General features: G+C 33.5%; 2 protein-coding genes across 3 annotated transcripts; both read right to left on the bottom strand.

Moving 5' to 3' along the window:
• Window positions 1-172: 172 nt before the first annotated feature.
• LOC126691652 (organelle RRM domain-containing protein 2, mitochondrial) lies at window positions 173-2,617 on the bottom strand. Its single transcript, XM_050386699.1, has 3 exons — window positions 2,378-2,617; window positions 675-743; window positions 173-586 (listed from the first exon to the last, which is right to left on the bottom strand). Exons 1-3 carry the CDS (start codon window positions 2,505-2,507, stop codon window positions 351-353), a joined length of 435 nt encoding a protein of 144 aa, XP_050242656.1. The 5' UTR covers window positions 2,508-2,617; the 3' UTR covers window positions 173-350.
• Window positions 2,618-3,950: 1,333 nt separating this feature from the next.
• LOC126691651 (uncharacterized) lies at window positions 3,951-13,715 on the bottom strand. Of its 2 annotated transcripts, none has more exons than XM_050386697.1 (20): window positions 13,377-13,715; window positions 12,251-13,273; window positions 12,038-12,106; window positions 11,753-11,951; window positions 11,308-11,392; window positions 10,884-11,000; window positions 10,687-10,755; window positions 10,503-10,584; window positions 10,358-10,417; window positions 10,183-10,235; window positions 9,937-10,103; window positions 8,797-8,980; window positions 7,818-7,875; window positions 7,663-7,719; window positions 7,332-7,580; window positions 6,958-7,019; window positions 6,067-6,123; window positions 5,865-5,958; window positions 5,566-5,706; window positions 3,951-4,626 (listed from the first exon to the last, which is right to left on the bottom strand). In XM_050386697.1, exons 2-20 carry the CDS (start codon window positions 13,061-13,063, stop codon window positions 4,540-4,542), a joined length of 2,703 nt encoding a protein of 900 aa, XP_050242654.1. In that variant the 5' UTR covers window positions 13,064-13,273; window positions 13,377-13,715; the 3' UTR covers window positions 3,951-4,539. The 2 variants fall into 2 exon arrangements, with proteins under 2 accessions (XP_050242654.1, XP_050242653.1); XM_050386696.1 differs by having other exon boundaries at window positions 10,884-11,009; window positions 13,377-13,714.
• Between the last annotated feature and the right edge of the window lie 6,953 nt (window positions 13,716-20,668).

Genomic DNA, 20,668 nt, shown 5'->3' with positions numbered 1-20,668 from the left:
TCATTTTTCAGTGTCGATATAGGTACCCTGGGAAAACATTAGAGGGCCTTCTGAGATTCAGTGCATTTCAACTGAATTTGAAGTCGGAATCCTAAGAACCAGTCACAGCAAGTTCCATACCACGAAAACAAAATTTTAGCAACACAATGAATAACAAAGCCTAACAGGCTAATAGCAATAAACCAACTATGCATTGAATTAAAAAAGGTCAAAAAGTTTCACTTTTCTCAATGGTTAATGCAATAGTGTTCCATTTTCACCAATTCAACATGTATATTGGCTAATAATGTGTAGTATAGTCTCAAACAGTCCTCATATCCCAATGAGATCCACTACAACCTCTAATACATTCATCCACACCATCCAACAGTCCTGTTTGTTCTGAAACCAGTTTCGGAAGGCTCTTGCTGTGGCTGAGGTGGAGGTCTGGGCTCCCTTGGTTTGGCAGGGTCAACAAAAATAACCCATCCATCCAAGAACTTAGCATTCATTCCTTCTCTGGCCTTCTCAGCTTCTTCTATGGTTGCATATGAAACAAACCCAAACCCCTTTGATCTTCCAGTGGCTCTATCAGTTATGACTTTTGCTGCAGAATCATTAAGCTAGTTGGTCAAAGTGGAAGAATAAGGAAGGATGCAAGGAAGAAATATAACCAAAATATGTTTGCCTTTTACCATCAACAAGCTGGCCAAAAGGAGAAAATGCCTCTTGAAGCTTTTGATCTGTTGTAAGTCTGGAAAGACCTGTTTTTGTTACACAAGGATAAAAGACAGTCATGCTTCAAAATAAGAATTTCGTGTAAAATGTAAATTGTAGGTAGATGCCCACTATCTTCAGTCTGTTTTACGTAGCCTTGAGAAGAGACACTAGGCAATAAAATTGCTACTAATCCAGTAACTATTCCATAACCCTTGATGCCATTATGATAAAATACATTAGTTTTAATAATGTAAGAAACCGGTAAGTTACATAAGCTGATGATAAGTTGATAACCTCATAAGATGAATTAGAAAAGAAATATCAACTGTCCATGTGTGCAGAATTCATTTGTACTAACTACAAGCCTTATACTGCTTCTCCAGTGCTAGTTTGATAGCAATTGCCAAATTTTGAGTAGATATGTCAGGTTCGCAGGGAAGATGCACCCAGCTCAAGTTATTGGGGGGTAAAGACAAGCAGTATGGTTACTACTGGGCCATGCTCAACCTGTCTCACCCACCTTTAAACCCATAAACATCCAACAAATCGTAATGCATTTAAAGAAATTTATACTTATGTAATAAACAAACAAATAAATGTTAGATTTTAAGATACACCTCTTGGAAAATAAAATTTATGACTAACTTATTCACACAATCACACCTTTGATTTTAGAACTAACTCAGATGGTTCCATACCTAGATTCTCTAATTGGTAGCACTAGCTATAAAATGGGATTTGAGATGAATGAAGATTGATAAATATTTATCCTAAATGTCAGTGATCTTAAGTAGCAACAATCATATACACCATCCTAAGGTACGATAATATTTCCTTGAACAATAAACCAAGCTCTACATTCAAGTGACAAAGGACAGATGGTGTTATGAGAACTAAGCACCTGCAAACATGATCAGGCAGATATTGTGAATACTTCCACTTGTTTTTATCAGAAATAAATATACATATCCCTTACTTTGAACAAGATCAGAATTCTTAAATTTAAATGAGCATCGCTGCTAAAACACGAACAAGATCCATCAACAATTTCATGACTACATTGGTTCGCCTTCATTTACCTAGAGATCAATTTAATTGGCAAGTAGTAGCGTCATCCAGGTAATTTGAATACCCCAAAAAAATAAAATAAAAAATCAAATGATCTATACTTTAAATTTCAGCTCAAAATGAATCAACTCACTTTCATTTTAGAAACCCCAGAAGTCACTTTTGTTACAGATATTCAAGCAAAATAATGATCTATTTTATATTGAGCTTAAAATTCAGAGCTTTGAAACACAGAAGATTCTAAATGCTACAAAACCGAGACAAAGATAATAATCAGAAAACAGATTGCACAATTGCTAACTCACTTTTTTGAAATGTAAATTACAACCGGTTGATTACTGATTAGTCTGCTAAAGCTAAAGCACAAGCAAAAGACATATCAACCTCTAAAGAATCACCCAGAAGAAACTAGAATTTCCCATTTGATTGCTGGGAAAATGGGGGCAAGAAAGAGATATAACTATTTAAAATAAAAAATTAGAAAACTGGTCTAAAATGGATGACCCAAGATTTCCAAATCAAATATAGACTCACTTTTGTAACATTTACCGCACAATTTTCCCGGGAACAAAACGAAAAGCAAACTTAGAAAAGAGTGAATGAGACGTACCGCTGATAAAGAGCTTAGGGGAAGTAAGAGTAGTATTGAAACGAATGGAAGTGTAGTGAGATTGAAGAATCGAAGACGCAGTGGAAGATCCTCCACCAAGAACGCGTCGAATGCCAGAGACGAAGGCCATTGTAGGAATTTGGGAATGATACTGATTTGGGTTTTAGAGGATCCGCAAAACCCTAGTAAAACCCTCGATAGGACAGGAAGGTTGTGAACCCTTTGATGTTGTTGCTTTTTTTTTTTTTTAGTAGTCTACTACGCACTCTTGGACATATGTGAAAAAAAAAAGTGTATATTGTTATAAAATAAATATGAAACCGAGTGTGTGTATATATATATACATATATATATATATATATATATATATATATATATATATATCTTAATTGGTCATCCATTCTCTCATATTACCCAAAAATACAACAAAAGCTTTCCTATATAATAGTTATCTATCAATTTACAGCGAAACTTTCATATATGAGAAATGCTAACGGATACCTTAGAACATTGGTTAACAATTTATTTAAAGAAAGTTTTTATGAGAAAAAAAATTAATATTCTGATAGTTTTTTTCATTTCCCATAAAAATGTCAAAATTTTCCTAAAATAAATTGTTAACAATTGCTGTAAAGACTCGTTATATATATATATATATATATATATATATATATATATATATATATATATAACCTTAGTAAGTCTGTTGGTTTTAGACTAATAGGAGATTGTTGAAGCAAATGAAATATCATTGGAGAATTGTTGTGACATTAAGGGCCGAATTTTACTGCTAAAAGCCGCATAATAGAAGGCCAAATTTGGGAAATGCATTGCTGTAAAATTCAGTTGGCACTTTCCAACTTATCTCAATTTCCAACATATATTAGTATATGTGTAACATAATTTTTCTTTTTTTCCTTTTTGTGAACCCCTAGATGTATTGATCCTTCTCCCACCTTTTTTTTTTTAAATAATTTTTTTTATATACTAGAATTTCAATCTATATCTCGATATGGATAAAAACCTATGACAACATGGAATTGGCTTTATTTTAGTAGTGCTAAAATTCTTTGCCTACGGAGAGAAATGGATCCCTAGTAAAGACAATGCATTTCCACTCCTTCATTATCAGTTTAGATAGACATTCCATACTTTTCTTTTTGGTTTTAAACTATTAATCAAAAACACTTATCTGCTTGTGATATAATCCTTTTCTTCCACCTTTTACCTTATCTTAGATCTGCTCCACTATCCTGGCTAACAATTGTTGCTTTGATTTGTCTTGGCTTATGGGGACCCAAAGTATTTCGAGTGCAGAGTTGTTGATTTGAGGTCTAAAAGAGTATACTATGGATCTTTGGTTTAGAGACTTGCTTTTGTTAATAGAAAATTCCATGTTACTACGCTAATAGAGTACCCAATAATTTGCACAGGTTTAGTTTTCATTTTGCTTTTTTGTTGGGTGTTAAAAAGGCTTATACATTATCACTCAAAAAAAAAAAAAAAAAACCATATACTATAACAGTAAATCAAAAAAAAAAAAAAAAAACTAGGCAGCATGAAGGCCAAAATGTAAACCGAAAATAAGATTTATATAAATATGAACAACAATCTGACTTCTACAAGAAAATAGCTTTCCCTTTATCAGGATCTTCAAGTACACGATAATGCCAACTAGATCAACTTTTCTTTCCTTTTTTTGATAAATAAAGCCAACTAAATCAACTTTCTTCCTGAACAAAGGGTAACTGAGTTTTTGATAGACATTTTTGTACATATATGGAACTAGAGGGAAAAATAAAAATAAAAAAAGAAGCAAAGTTTCAATAATACAAAAATAAAATTTACCGCATGCATGCGCAATAAAAGGTTAGCATGCACTGTTTTTCTTGTTCTACTTCCACCTCTTCCCTTCTTTCTTTCTTCTCTTTTTTCTTTTTATTTTTTTTTTTTCATTTATTTAACACTCCCTTCTCCCCCACTCTACTCCACTCTACTCAGTTCTCATTCCTAGTTTGTACAAGAACAAAACAATGTAGCTGGCTGCTGGCCAAAAACAAAATAGCAGCACCAATACATGAAAATAGAATCACTTATACAAAAATTAATGAATAAGTCTTCCCATCTTCATTGATGGAGTCATTTTGGACTTGGAGAAGCTATCACTCCATTCTTTGCTGCACAGCCTTCTCTAGCATTGCTGTTCCCTTGAAAATTGTCAGCTGGACCTCCCTCATATACTTCGACAACTAGCCAGTAAAATATATTTATCAGTCAATAATTGTTTCACATTCACTATTTACCAACATCAAGATGGAATATGAAGTTCAATACCATTCTAAATAAGACTATAATGTTAAAAAGAAAATACGTCCACCATCATATTTTATTAACTAATGGGCAATGAAAAAAAACTAGACAATAGACACTCATGTCATACAGATCTCTAAAACGGGAACTTAATCAGACCCTTCAAACATTCAGACATTTTCCCAAAGTTTCTCCTTTTCTTTGTACATGTTATTTATTGGGGAAATCATATTTTTTATTTTGAGGTGATTTCAAATTAAACCCCATATTTTTAGAAGATTCAAATAAACCCTATAATTTATAAAAGTTTCAACTCAAACCATAAACCCACTACACAAGATGTTTTAAATAAATAAATAAAGTACTTATATAAAATGACACTATACGTATTGGATTAAATAATGATCATATATAATAGACTCGTGTTCAATAATCACAAAGTGTTGCTTTTTTTAAGGGGTGTAAAGTTTCAATTGAAACTTTTTGCAAATGTAATGAAACTTCTGAAAGTAAAGAACTTAATTTGAAATCACCCCTATGGGGCTTAAAATGTAACTTATCCTATTTATTGTGCACAGCTCCATGGCTAAACAGCACCTCCATCCTCCATAAGAATGAGATGGTGCACAGGGTCATGGGTTGAAGTCCCATGGTTCTTTCACTTACCGATCAAAAAAGGAAAGGCAGCTTAATGTTTTCTCAGTGTTCTTTAACCTGTTCAGATGACTGTTTCATTCTTTTCTGTTTATATATATATATATTTTTCCCTCTTAAAGTTGTCTGACATTCAGATGACCAATAACTAATTTGTCCAAAAAAAAATCAGGTAAATATATATTTTTAATCTGCATGAGTGCACTGTCACAGAATTCACTTACTCTCTCCTCACTCATCTTTCTGAAGCCTAATTTCTTTGTCCAAATTGACTCAGCATCCTCAGCAGCAGGGAGCACCAGGTTTTGCACATCCATGGAAATCAGCAACCTCTCTATACATGAAAACAATGCTTGGAAATAACCCTAAAAATAAAAATACAATAAAAAACAAATCATATGATTACCCATAAAAAACATGTAATATTCAGGAAAAGGAGGGAAAGAAAGGGGGTGGGGGGGCAATATTAACATCTACAACATAGCAAATTTAAAAAACAACATGAAACTGAGAAAGTACTGACTTTTCCTTGATGTTCTCTACTGGTAGCCACTAAAGGAAGCTCAGCGACCTCTCTGCCAAAAATTCGGAGAAGACCAGCTGATACAACAACGGACCTGTGCATGCATTAAACCATTAAACATATGATGATTGAAATGTCTAGAATAATCTCAAGAAACCCTAAACAGAAACAATATCAACATTGTGCCACGAAAGAAACATACTTCACAATTAAAACAACACAATACATTCCTCCAAACTCTTGCCCAGATATATTTCTCCTGCAAAATACAAAAGAAAAATAAAAACACATTATGGAAATTGCCAGAATAACCAAACATTCAAAATAAAGTCATAAGAAGTTTAATATTAGGCCCAAGCATGCAATTAGAATTTCTAAACAAACTGTTTAAATGGACCTAACTGCAGTGTTTAAATGAGATGCTAAACAAATTGTTAAGGTTAGATAAGGAAAAAAAAAGGTAATTAGAATATTCCTGTGTTTAAATGCAATATTCAAAAAGGTATTTTATTTTATTTATATTTATTTTTAAATCATCCTGGTTAACCAAGGAAAGATAATTTTATGGGTAAATTTCTTTTGCTTCTAAAACATCGAATAATAAAGAACATTATTTAACTTTCCCACATCTGATAGTAGTAGCCATAATAATGTGTTTGCTCATAAGACCTAGGAGAGTATTAAAAAAAAGGTTGTTTGACATCAGTGAAATAGCAAGATAGGTACCCACAATACCTGCTATATAATAGTGTTCCAAAATATAATGTCTCACACATCAACCGTTAAACAAAACATATGCTAGTAGCCTAGTACAAGAACCAAATGCCTATATTCTTCTCACCAACTAGTCCCACATTTACAACAGAAATGCCTATATTCGTCTCACCAACTAGTCCCACATTTACAATAGAGTCATACATTTAGCCACCTCAACTCTTTTTGGGGTAAGTAAATGCCACTTCAACTATCACAAAATATTTATGGAAACCATCATAAAATGCTAGCAAAACACACACTGCACACACACACACCCACAAGAGAGAAGAATGAAAACAAAAGGCAGTGTAATAAGCACATGTCAAATACTACTTACCCGTAGACCATAACAGGAATTAGATCACGACCCGATTTTGCAATAATAGGGTCAAAACACTCCTGGCAAAAATATAGGACAAAAAATTAGTCAAAAGAGGATAACAATTAATAACTCCAATAACTATAGTATAACCAAGTTCTCCAGACACAAACACACAATTATAAGATTTAACAGCAATGGGGAAAAAGGAATGACAACTAAAATATTTTTCATCGAACAAGACTTTAAAAGCAGATAATCAACAATGGGGAAAATTTGGTTCATATTCATCACATTTTATCAATCAAGGTTCCGAGTGACTCTTTTCACAAGATATCACTGTTTTGTTAAGAGAACAAGTTGGGATCCAACAAAGTATATAAACAACTTACTCGAAAAATAGAAGTAGCTGTTGAAAGCAAGGGTAGATGCTCTGGATAGCGACTTTTTCCACTCATAATTTGCCACTGAACATCATTTGCATCCCCATCAATAAATAATCCTTTCTCTACATGCTTGTTGTTTATTATGTTAAACAATGAAGCAGGAACTGTCTCTGTTCCATGGGAAACTGAATTCTGTAGAGCCACATGGATCTTATCACAGTCATCACAGCAGAACCACTTATCCTTGGGGAGTTCCTGAGATATGATTCAAGGAAAATATATAAGCCCCTTTAACAAGCCTTATAAGAAAAAACTATTACAAGGTTCCCAAACTTACTTCTAAATTGCATAGCCCACTGTCTCGCAAACATCCGACATGGAACTCCCTCTCACACTAAACAGAAATAAAGAGTCAGGTTAAAAAAATGTCTAAAAAAATTATCAATACTAAAATTGATGCTTGCATGCTTAAGGGGAAAATGAGAGCCATACTTGGTCACAGAGCATAACTGTTCGCTCGTCGAATTTAGCGACGCTGAAATCATGAGCCCTAGGAACAAAACAAAAATTGTCGAACAGTTGGTTAGCCTAATTATAAAATCAAAAGAGGAAGTGCATCGCTGGCACATAATATAATGATAACTAATCAACATAAACAAGAAAACAAATGAATAAAACAAACTTCCACTTCAAAAGGCAAAAACAGATCTTCCACCAAGAGGAAGCCCCTTCTTTACTAGTTTTTTCTTCTTTGATAGGTACCCCTTCAGTAGGGCTAAATAATCCAGTCCATTCACAAAACATAAGCAACTAATCTATAACATTTTAGAAACAGTTAACCCATTGCTCTGTCATGTATCCATTTTTCCGCCCAACATTATTGATTTAAATCCACATTTATTCCATTAGTTCCCTGCACCTGCTCCCAATCACCAAAAAATTCTTTCAAGAACTTTGTAGGACAATAATGACCAAGTGCTGAAATTAATAACAGGTTGATAAGAACCCTTTCCCAAGCAATTACAAAGTAAAAAAGTATCTAGCAGGGGGAAGAGAGATAAAGAAGATGAGATGAACCAGAAAAATAAAGACCACAAATCCACAAAGAAATGCACAGGAAGCATTTTTTATTTGGAAAGAATAGGATAAGAAAAATAAAACTCCCTTGTGTAAACTGAAAATAGCACATAAATGAAAACAAAAACGGGAAAAACAAAGGATAAATCTGTTTCAATCACCCACTACACATCAAAGGGGAAATATAAGGTTAATCACATCTTAAACGTGATTCTATCAGATGCCAAACAATTTAATCAAGTCAAAGAATGTCAGAGATACTATATTACCAAGACCACATTTGGCACCAAGTCACAAAAAATTGTGTATCATCTTCTCACATAACCAAATAAAAAATAACAAACAACATTTTGCTATTTTCAGGGATAACAAATTATGAATTAGAGCAACCAACCTGCAAACAACACAACCACCATATTCAGATTCAGGTGCTTTGACAACTCGTGTCAACCGTATAACAATTGGTCTCACAAGACTTGAGGATTCTCCAGCAGCAGATTTTCTGCCAGGGCCAGGTTTTTCTATACAATTTGGACAATGCCAATCACCTTCAGGAACACACTCTAAATCCAAACAAGCTGCAACACAAAAAAAATCCAACTGAAACATAAATGAAAGAAAACTGTATACTGAAAAAGCATTAAGAGTAATTTAGACATAAAGGAGTAATCATATTGACCAACATCACCACCATGTTCAAAAAATAATGTTTGGTTCAATTCAGATCCAAATGAAGAGTACAATATACATACACACACACACATATACATATACATATAAAAGAAGAAGAAACTGACATGTCTTTCTAAGGTCTTTTTCTACATACAAATGTCTTTTTAAGGTAATTGGAAATGATATAATAAGGTATTCATCTCTGAGAAATTGGGCTGGCAATATTGGATTGCGAAGACTCCTCGATGTAAAACAAAGACCATTCATTATCTAGTGGAAGCAATATGAGTCAAGTTATATGTCCTGTTAGTGCAAGATAAAGCTGAAGAAAGATGTGAGGCAAGATAGTATGAAAAGATAAGGTAGCCTTTATGTTTTATGCATAATTCAAGTGTACCTAATAAACTTCAAACAAAATTGAGAAACCAATATAACACATATGGAAAGCTAACACATATAGGGTCTATTTGAATACCGCTTATTACTGAAAACTAAAAATACTATAGCAAAATAATTTTTAAATATGTGAACAGTGCCGTGAGACTCAGTTTTAAAGAAAAATTTGCTGAAATCTGTACTTGCGGGTCTCATGAATAGTGCACGGGACCCACACAAAACGCCAAACGCAGCTGAAAATTTCATTCTCAGTGCTATCTAAACTCACACATAATGTACAACTTATTTTCATTTTTGAATAGAATGTACAACTTTTCAAAGCATCACCTTTTTTAAGGTACAGCTGCACTTTTGCACAATAAATAAAACAAACTGATGAAAGCAAGCTCATCCAAACACACTATGATCTTTAACATCAACTAAATCCAAGCATAAAGCAAACAGAAAATCAGAAGCTAGGTACCACCTGCATGAAAAGACCGTGGGCATCTATCACAGGCAATCAAATCCCCCCCATCTCCACACACTGCACACATATCATCACTGCCACCTGTGGTAAGGTTTTGTCCACTTGCCAATGAAATAGCTATATCATGGAGTGTCAAACCATTAGAGATATAGATGTGGCGGTACCTGCAATAAGACATATAAACTAATTACATTACAGCAAACTAACTCAAACAAGAATCACAGTACTTTAAAGACTACTCACGGTTGACGCCTGGCAGCCATTCCAGCATGTGCTTCAAACTGTGAAGGGCTAATCTGTTCACAGGTACAAGTGATAGTATTGCTAAGCAATAGAGAGAGGGAGGGAGAAACAGGTAAACAAGGATGCAATGCAAATTTCAAAACTTGATGTGGTCTATACAACTCAATGATCATACCTCTCTGTCACAGCATCCACAGACAATACCATTCCCCTGCTTGTAGCCACCTAATATTTTCTGTAAAAGACAAGAATAAAGAACCACATCAGCAGAACATCCACCATAACAAGAACCAATCACCAACACTGAAATATTTCAATACCTGTCCTTTAACATAGTAAGCCAATTCAGCACCATCTGGAAGTCCATTTGGCATGAAAAGCAACCGGTGTAGATCATTATCCCTGCCAAGTCAAGAAAACTCCCCAAGTAAGCAAGTATAAACCCCATTAATAAACATCCTATTGAAATTGGGAAGAAGCATAGTAGAAGATGAAAACAAATACCTTTTCCTAGTGCCACCATCAGTAGTTTTCTTCTGTTGTGTAATTGAGCTAGAAACATAGGAGTTTGGTCTACAAAACACGTATAATGTTAGCGTCCAAAACAGAACGACGCATATAGTTCAATAAATCAATTTAGTGAAGAAGAATGTAGATTGCTGAACGAGAAATGTATGGAGAAAAACAGAGAGAGGGCGTACTTTTTCATTGCATATTTCTGCTCTTCATAGGCCTCTTTCATATACATTTTCCTTTCAAAATGGTTGTTCTGCACAAAGGAACATGAAGCAGGGCTAACACTTTCTTCAAAAGCTGGACTGGAGTAGCTAGAAGTTTCAAGAAAGCAACATTGTTAACCCAAATAATTGATCATAAACAAGTTCAGTTGCCATGCCCAAAAAGAAAATTAGAAATCACCAAAAACACAATCAAGAAAACAACTAGAATCTAGGCTTAATAAAATCATGCACAAACTTTATGCAAATTGATGGTGTCTTCCACAAATATCTACAAGTAGATAAACTAATTCCTTTGCTCTACATGAACCAAACCAACCAAGCCCTGTGGATCAATCCAAAGGGCAGCAGACCTTGCACCCACAAATGGAGCTTAATAATGTTTTACCTCATATGTGAATGAAGCAACGGAGGAAGCTTGCGGTTATAATTTCGATTGGATTCAACCTTTCCATCACTCTGTTGAAGACTTTCTGCAGGGTACAAAAGAACCTCAAAGTCTGAACAAGACCATAAAAGAATAGACACACAACATTTGTTTTCTTCAACTTCTCTCTTTTCCTATGCAAGTTCTCATTACAAGTATATATATGCAACCTATCCCCCCCCCCCTTTTTTTCTTCTCCTCTTTTGGTTCATTAGTTCATATGTAACTAAAAAAAACATTTTAAATGATTTTTTTTTATATTATTCATAAGTCACACACGGTCACATGAACCTAGTGGGTTTGAAACCATAACACCTCACCCTCGACCAACACTTGTGAGGGAAGGAAGTGCCATTTGAGGCAGATTCCAAATAAAACAATTTAAAGATCAAATAACAGTCATCACCTTTCCAAAGCTGGAAGAACTCCTCATTGACAGATGATCCGGCCGAATCCTTTATCACTTGATCAAGTATGCTGAGTGGTGCAGTCTTCAGTTCTTGTATAATACTATAAATTGGCCTCCCATTCTCCAAGTATATGTGATTATTTGGATGTCTGGTCTTGACACCAGCATGCTGCTCAAACTCATAGGCACTTAAAACCTGTTCATACCATTCAATCAATCATTAATCACCACCACCAAACAAAGGCCCCAGTAACCAGAAACAATTAAAACTGCACGACTTACTCTCGAAAAATCACAAGATGAACAAGAACACAAATATCCACCACCATTTATGATTCCCTGAAGCTCTATCTGACAACCATTTAAAAACAACATATCAACCCCAAACAAATATAAAACTTTAAACAACGACCCAATGAGGTTGAGGATTCAAAACCCAATTGCACACGTGTAACATACCAACAAAATAAAAAATCATATAGAACTACAATTTACCTTCCCCGAAGTAGAAACATACTTCACTCGAGCCCCATCAAGAATACCAGTAGCTAACAGCTTCTTGACATTCGTAGGAACAACCTTCTCAGACACATTGAACTCATTATTAGAACTACCAAAACCCGATTTTCTTGGTCCGAGGTACTCCTTCCCATACGTGCTTTCTACCATGACCCTACCAGAATCAATCATCTCCGTCGAATAATCTTGTTCAAAATGGACTCCATATGACATGCCAATAGCAACCCCATTAGTCTCAGGCTGAGACACCACCGAAGCATACGACTGGTTATCATAGTCCTCTCTTCTTTTACTAAACTTAAACGTAATTTTTCTTATTCCAGTTGACCGAACGTCCTTGGGAATTTCCATCACAACCCGGGACGTCTCAACAGCACCGGAGGCAGAGGCCGAGGCATCAGCGTCGTGAGAAGTGTCATTGTCATCGTGGTGGCTCAATGCCTCGTCTGAACTCGAACTCGAGTTACTTCCCAAACATGTGGAGGTGACTTCACCGCACTCCACCTGGTTGTTACTCCCATTCCCATTCCCAAGTCCAAGTGATTGGCTAGTGAATTCCTGAACACTACTAGACCCGTTCTGCTTTGGCGAACAAGTGTTGGGGTTCGAAACTTCTGACCGAATGTCTTCGTTCGAAACCTCCTTCGCTTGCTTCTTGTTTGGAAACAATGGTTCCGCCTCGTCCTCTAGAAGATACTGATAATCGCGCTTCAACTCATTCGTCGTGTTCTCGTTTTCACTGACTCCAATTGTCAGTACATCCAAACACACTGCTCCTTCCTCTCCCATTCAGCCACAAAATTCAATTCCTCCCAAACAGCAAAACTGAGCGAGAGCATTCAAAAACAAACAGCACGAGAAGCCAAAATCCCCTCTTAATTATGAACTGTGAACTCAAAGCAAAATATATTTGAATTTGAATTTGAACTTGAATTTCAACGTTGGTCCTCTTTATAACAGAAAATATATATATATTTCGTAACCTCCACGCTAGAAATCCTAAAACAAACCAAACACATTAAAAAAACCGTTATTGTAATCAATAACCGCCTGAACTGCTTTTTTTTTTTAATTTGAAATAATGAAAAGAAAAAAAAATTACCTTCAAAGCTTTGAATAAATCCAAATCTGCAAACAGAAATCAAATCGAGAAAAACAAAGGGCCTTGGAGTGAAATTTGAATCTTACAGATCTGAGATTTGCGGAGAGAACGAAAGCTTTTTGGTTCTAAAGCCAGAGATCCAAATAAGAATATAGCGCGCGATTTGATAGGATTAGGGTTTTTGTGTTTGTGTTTGGGAAAAAGGAAAGGGTAAAAGAAAACGAAATTGATAAAAAGGCAACGTGCTGAGCGGCAACAAACTGAAACGAAAAGCTGGTTTCGCGGTCGAGATTTAATTTCGAGGGAGAGAGATAAAAGAGTAGGAAAGAGTTGAAAAGACAGAATAAAATATTATATTGTAACAAAAAATCAGGAAGAAGTTTTGGAAGCAACGAGAAGAGAAGTGGATATACATGATGGAGCCCACTTTAGCTGACCTGTAATGTGTCTCCACGTGGCATATATTGCGGCTTGAAACTGAGGACCCATCACCATGAGTAATAAAAGTCTAGGATCACTAACCTGTCACAAACAATTTGTCACAACTTAAATAGGTGGCAAGCAGAAATTTAAATTTTTTTAACCCTCTAAAAAAAAAAATTTTTTACCAAAAATAATAAAACCCTTTAAAAAGTCTTAAAAGAATATTATTAGATAGAAATATAAATTATCCATATTTTTTAAAAAATTTATATTCATTAATTCTAAATTTTTTGGTTTTTATATGGTATTTTACTTTCAATAAATTAAGTACTGACTAAAAAAAAAAATTACTTTTTTTTAATAAATTTTATCTTATTTAATAGATTATAAATATTTAAGATAGTAATTAGTACTTAGATTGTGAAATGTGAAGTTATTTATTTTTTCTTTTTTTCTTTTTATATGGTACTTTACTTTCAAGAAATCAAGTACTGGGTAATATTTTTCATTTTTTTTTCTTTTGTAAATTTTATATTATTAAGTGGATTATAAATATTTAAAATAGTAATTAGTATTTAGAATGTGGACTATGGAGTGATTTATCTTTATCCTTTTTTTTTTTTCTTTTCTTTTTTATATGGTAAGTTATTTTCAATAAATCAAGTTGTGGGGTCCAATAACTGACGGGCCAGGCCCATTTGCTGATGAAGGGTCTAAAGGCCTGAGCCGAAAAAAGGTCATGGCCAGAGTTCAAGAATAGTATGGCCCAATTGGCCCGGAGAAGCAGCCGAGGATAGTGCAGTCCTCGGCTGACCCAAGAATAAGGGCAGAAAGGTAAAATGACGGGCTTGAAGGGAAATCTAAAATATCTAAGAAAGGCTTCCTTTGCCACCTTCCCCATGCATATCTCTGCGCCTAACAGAACCTTATCCATTAACCTTATCAACAACTCTCTACGACTTAGGTCTGGGACTGATGGGACAAGTATCAGTCTTGGAAAGGTCGACCCTACACGTGGACGAAGGAAATTGAACGCATGCTAGTATAAAAGAAAAATATGTAACCTAAAGAAAGAGGAGGGCTCCAGTCCCACGGAAAAAGAGGAGGGGTTCCGGAGGTGGATACACCTGAACCATATGTGAGTTCCTTAATAAAACCACAGCCGAGTAAATACGACTTAGCCTTTCGATCCCACTCTCTACAAATGATATTGTACGGGCCCATTTACGTGTGAACCCAACTCTACCGCGGTTTTACGCGAATCGTGTCCCTACACAAGTACTAGGTAATTTTTTTTTCTTTTGTAAATTTTTTTTTATTTATTCATTTCTAGCAACTATATTTTTCAAATTCTCAACCACTATATTTTTTAAATCTCCCAAGGTTATCATTTTTGGTAACATTTTAATTTGAAATTTATCAAACCTATATAATTTGGAATGAAATTATTCATTGCTTTTTCCCTACAAAATTCATTAAATTTTTTGCCTAGTTTTATTTTTTAGGTCATGATTATTATTCATTGTCTTATCATTATCCCTTTCTAATTTTTCATTTAAAAAACCTATCAAATTTTAATTTAAGGGATTAATATTACTATTTATTAGAAAATATCTCAGATCATAATCAAGTAATGCGCGTGTTCAAAAGCTAGTTTTACTAAATATCAATGAAGATTGATGTTTAAGTAAGTAATATAATTAAAAGAGCTTGCGTTAAGTGTCCAATTCTACTAGACGTGTTGGGATGTAGATATATATTCATATCCCAACGTGTCCAATAGAACTAAACACTGGACACAAGCCATGTTTATGTAATTCAATCGCTAATTAACATATATGTAAATTATGTTGACACCTACCCAATATAATTTTACACCAATTAAACATTACGAATGGTGATATAACCATAATTTATTAACAAATATGCAAGTTGTGTCAAAATATGTCAATACCTACCAACATAATTTAACACAACTTAAACACATAATTAAGTAGTAATTAAATTATTTTTCATTAATGTATAAGTAATATAATCTAATCTCTCGCTATCAAGTTGTGTTAAAGTGCGTCGACATAGTCACCAGACACATCAGACTTTATTTTTGGATGCAGTGTCACGTCTTGTACAGGTGTACATAGCAATTCTCATCGAGAGGATAGAGCGTTGAGGTTTGGTTCAGTCTCTTTCCTTAGTGATGTGTACGAAATAACACATGCCGCCATCAGTGCGTCGGAGTTAGTATAGGCCGTTGGATGGTCCATGCAATTGCATCACATATTTTCAATTGCTTTCTGAGCCGTTGGATTTCAGAAAGTTAGTTGGGTGAAAGAGACGTGGGAGTTGGGACCGTGTGAGATTTTGAAGCCTTGAGGGATAAGGCTCCTGCATGCATGCGTACGTGTGGTGAAATTCGGCCCAAGGTAAAACTGTACAAAGCCATTCCTCAAGCCAGCCTACTTGGGCCTCATATGGGCTTAGAAATTGCTCAGTCATAGAAACTCTTACCAAAAGGATATTGGGAAATCTGTTTCTAACCCTAATGTTAGGAATTCATAAATGAATGAAATCAAATAAAATAGATAGAAAATAAAAGAACGAATTCTATAAAAAAAAGAATATAAAATAATTATATAATTATATTTTTAAATTTTTGAAGGGGAATGAATGGAAGGAAAAATAACCTTAAAATAAAAACGAATTTTAGTATTTTTAATTACCTTTTTAGGTTTTTAATTACCTTTTTAGGTTGTTCGAGATGTTTATGGATAAATTGTTACTATCTCGAGATAATTCTCAAGGTATGACAACTAGTTTGAAGTGTTATCTAACTTTGTAAATTAGGGTATGAGGTACGAAAATGCTTAACCTAATAGGACTTTGAAACATGCACTGGCTAACAACTAAAGAGATTAAGAAATGCTAAATGGCAAAACTCTTAAAGTGACTATGTTAACTAATTGACTATAAAACATGTTGCATCATCTTGAAATCAAAGGGCTTAAAGTAAATTGAAGCATATCCTCTCAATTAAAGGAAAATCACAAGAATTCGATTAATTCAATTCTAATAACACTATGTTGCATTGAAATGGACATTCATATATATCAAATTTTCACAACATGTACATATTGCATTAAACTTAAATAAAAGTATTAGGACATAAGCTTACAAGGACCTAATAACCTAATATAAGGTCTCTAAAATTGCTCAGATATATGTTGTGAATAAGTTCTTTGGTTTGTCGATCTGATGGTTATGTTCCATCTCTAGCACCACATGTCCTTCTCCGTTTTGTTCTTTTGCATTTGTTCAATCTCTAGCTTAATTTATTTGCATATGTGTGTGAAACTCCCTCTTGGAAATTTGAACTCCAACCCTTGCTCCCCACCCCCCCTCCCCCTCACACACTCCACGAGCACTTATATTTATAGAGTAACCATTACGCCAAAGGTGCGTAGTGATTCATGCATCCTTTACTTAAATCATCAAATGTCTATCTTATGTCAACTTAAGTGAATCACTTCCCATAATAGCTTTTGTTTCCAGGCTTGCCTATCATTGTTACTATATGGGCTTAGCCTATTCTTTTACTCAAATTAATACTTAGCCCAACATGTTCATTAAAACACAAAAAATAAAAAATTCATGTTGTTATTTGATATCGGAATTGTATGGGGCAACCCAAACTTATCTGATAGATAAGCTCACTAACAAAGCAAACCCAAAATAATATAGATATCACCACCCAAAGGAATTTAACTATGGATACAGAATTAGATTGGCTCACCACTCAATGAGATACAGAATATCACCACCCAAAGAGATATAGAAACTCGCCACATAAAGGGATCCATTCAAGGGATAAGAGTTAATTTAGAATAAATCCATCTTCTGAAAAGCATAAAGGTTAATTCTAAAAACAGTATAACATGATTTTATTAAATTCAACCGAATGACTTATATAATGCTTAGAACAACATTCTAAGCATGGAAGAATGAAATTAGCAATTAAAAACATTACATTTTCAAGAACTTGACTCATAGAAACTATAAACAAAATAAATAACTTATCTATTTAGGAGAACTAAAACATAATGACTATATATTTCATAGGAAACCAACATTAAATACTCTTTGACTTATTGGATTAAATGACTTATTATTATCCTTCAAATATCTTTTGAATTACTGGAAAATTTGTTCAAAATAATGGCTTTATTTGTTAGGTTTAAGAAATTAATTGGATTGGGCTGTAGGCTTGTTTGGATACTCCTCATGTCACCATGTTTGTGGTTGCCACTTTACTCTGGTGCCATTATTTTACACTTTGTTTGGTTGTAGACTTGTAGCTAGGGAGAAGGATAATAAAAGTAAAAAATGAAGGGAAATTAAATGATAAAGAAATGGGAAAATAAAATGTTTCCCTCAAATATGTATGGTTTCAAAAACCATAACGGTTAGAGAATTAGGAAAGGGTTTGGTTCTCCTTTTTTTTTTTTTTTTTTTTTTTTTTTTTTTTTTTTTTTTTTCTCCAGTTTTTGACCAATTTTTCATGGTTTTAACCAGTTTTTTTTTTTTTAATCAATTATTCTAGTTTTTACCTAACCATTTCTAGGTTTGAGTCAATCAATTGAACCAACTGGTCGAGTGTGATTTTTAAAATAGTGCGTACATGTCTAGAAATAGGGATGGAATGAGAAATGAAAATTATATATATGTCCTTATGTTTCTTCTATTTGGTTTGTAAAGGGAATAGAAATAGAAAGCAAAAATGCGTGTGTGTGTGTGTGTGTTTTTTTTAGCATATATATCCTCGTGAAGCAGAGAGAGGGATGAAAACTAATGTCCTGTTTGGAAGTTTAAAAAAGGAGGGAGAGTAGAGTAGAGGGAGGGAGAGTAATTCAATTACCTTGTTTGAAAGTTTATTAAGGAATAAGGGGGAGGAGTTTGGAGTGATTTGGAGGGGTTTCAACCACCTCTAACCCCTCATTTTTAATTCCCCCAAATTGGAGAGATTTGGAGGGAGAATAGAGTAGATAAATTATTGACTAGATAAATTTCCCAATTTACCATTTCTAAATTAATAATAGACCAATGTTGCAAGTCCATTTTCAAATAGGGGTAAATTTGTCTATTTTAATAATTTTCTCTCCTCTCTATCCTAATTTTTAAAACATCCAAACAAGGGGAAGGGCTAATTATTCTCTTCCCCCTTACTAATTTTAAAAAACATCCAAACAAGGTGGAGGGGAACCATTCCCCTCTACTCTCCTCTACTCTCCTCCCTCTCTAAACTTCCAAACAGGCCATAATAGACGAAAGTGTAATTTTGTGAGCCACTAAAAAGTTTAAAAAAAAAAAAAAAAAAAAAAAAAAACCAACTGTACCTTTTTCATTATATAGCTTTCTCCCCATTTATGCCCACTTCTCTCAAGCTCAACCAAACATAATTTCCCTTCCCTATTATCTTCAATTCACCCAATCCAAACACAGCATAAATGATTTTCACTTTATTCATTTTTATCATTTTCCATTCGATTAAATTTAACTCATCTTCTATATTCCAATAAGTTTAGACAAAAGGATAACCAAACATAATTTCCCTTCCCTATTATCTTCACTTCACCCAATCCAAACACAACATTAATTAATGATTTTCACTTTATTCATTTGTATCATTTTTCATTCGATTAAATTTAACTCATCTTCTACTTTCCAATAAGTTTAGGCAAAAATATGTTGACAATATTATATTTTATTTTGTTATATATATATTGAATAACAATTTTATAATGGTATATGTGTTGGTACACTATAAAAAGTCTTATACTCTTATATAGTTTATTGGTATTATCCGATTCTTCACATAAAATAAATAATTGAGTTCAAAATTTCAGTTCTTACTTGCTAGGGAAAAATTATTATTATTATTATTATACAATAAAAAAAAATGTTCTGATACAATATGTTTGCTTTTGCAAATTATGAGTCCCTTTACAGACAAAAAATGTCAAAAATAAAAGTTGAAATCTTTGTATTTGGCAATAACATATAGGCTCAAAAGGTTTGTTATATATCAAGATGTGTATGCCCACATTTTTTGAAAATGTGAGATAATTCATAGCAAGATTAATACAACAATATTTCTTAGAATCCATTTCCAATTACTTAATATGGTTTTAAGTAAACTCAACTCGTTCTATTTATAAACAATTCAAACTTTACTTAGGCAAAAACTTATTTATATTTGTTTATTTATTATCAAACAAATAAAATTCAAGTTCAAGTTTAGGTCCAACTATCAAACTATCAAATTTAAACGGGATAACAAGCTCATGAGTGTTAGTTTCAATTTGAATAAGTATAATATTATATGTTTATATAAATCATATTATCTATTTATAATATTTATATGTATAAAAATATATTAATATTATATATGATTTGAAATTAGAATGCGTACATTTGTAAATACTTGCATAAGATATCAAATTATTACTTGTAATTTATCGATGATATAAATAGTTCATATTGTAGTAAAAAAAAAATGTAATTATGAACAATATAAGTTTTTTTTTTTTTTTTTTTGGGTTCTGTATATAAATTTAATTATTGCAACAAGTGAGGGAGGAGGATTCAAACCTTAGTTTTTCTCATAAAGAACTAGGCAATATCACTTAAGGTACGAGGCACTTGGCAACAATTCAAAGTTAATGAATCTAGTTTATACCACTGCACACCTTTGGTGCGGTGGTCACTCCATAAATATAAGTGCTTGTGAGGTGTGGAGGGAAAGGGTTAGGATTCAAGTCTTTAGGAGGGAGCTTCACACACATACACTTATATTAAGCTAAAGTATAAATTTT

The sequence above is a fragment of the Quercus robur genome, chromosome 7 (assembly GCF_932294415.1).
Source record: "Quercus robur chromosome 7, dhQueRobu3.1, whole genome shotgun sequence".
In the NCBI taxonomy this organism is placed as follows: domain Eukaryota; kingdom Viridiplantae; phylum Streptophyta; class Magnoliopsida; order Fagales; family Fagaceae; genus Quercus; species Quercus robur.
Note: the sequence above shows the minus strand (reverse complement) of the source record. Positions and strands in the feature narration are given on the sequence as shown.

What these genes read in the sequence shown, in the direction of transcription:
- LOC126691652 (XM_050386699.1), bottom strand. Translation starts at nt 2,507, where the DNA reads ATGGCCTTCGTCTCTGGCATTCGACGCGTTCTTGGTGGAGGATCTTCC. An exon ending in CCCTAAGCTCTTTATCAGCG is followed by an intron (nt 744 to 2,377) that starts GTACGTCTCATT and finishes TAACAAAAACAG; the next exon opens with GTCTTTCCAGACTTACAACA. An exon ending in TTTTGGCCAGCTTGTTGATG is followed by an intron (nt 587 to 674) that starts GTAAAAGGCAAA and finishes ATGATTCTGCAG; the next exon opens with CAAAAGTCATAACTGATAGA.
- LOC126691651 (XM_050386696.1), bottom strand. Translation starts at nt 13,063, where the DNA reads ATGGGAGAGGAAGGAGCAGTGTGTTTGGATGTACTGACAATTGGAGTC. An exon ending in GGTGGTTGTGTTGTTTGCAG is followed by an intron (nt 7,876 to 8,796) that starts GTTGGTTGCTCT and finishes TTTTGTTCCTAG; the next exon opens with GGCTCATGATTTCAGCGTCG. An exon ending in ATTCCTGTTATGGTCTACGG is followed by an intron (nt 6,124 to 6,957) that starts GTAAGTAGTATT and finishes TGTATTTTGCAG; the next exon opens with GAGAAATATATCTGGGCAAG.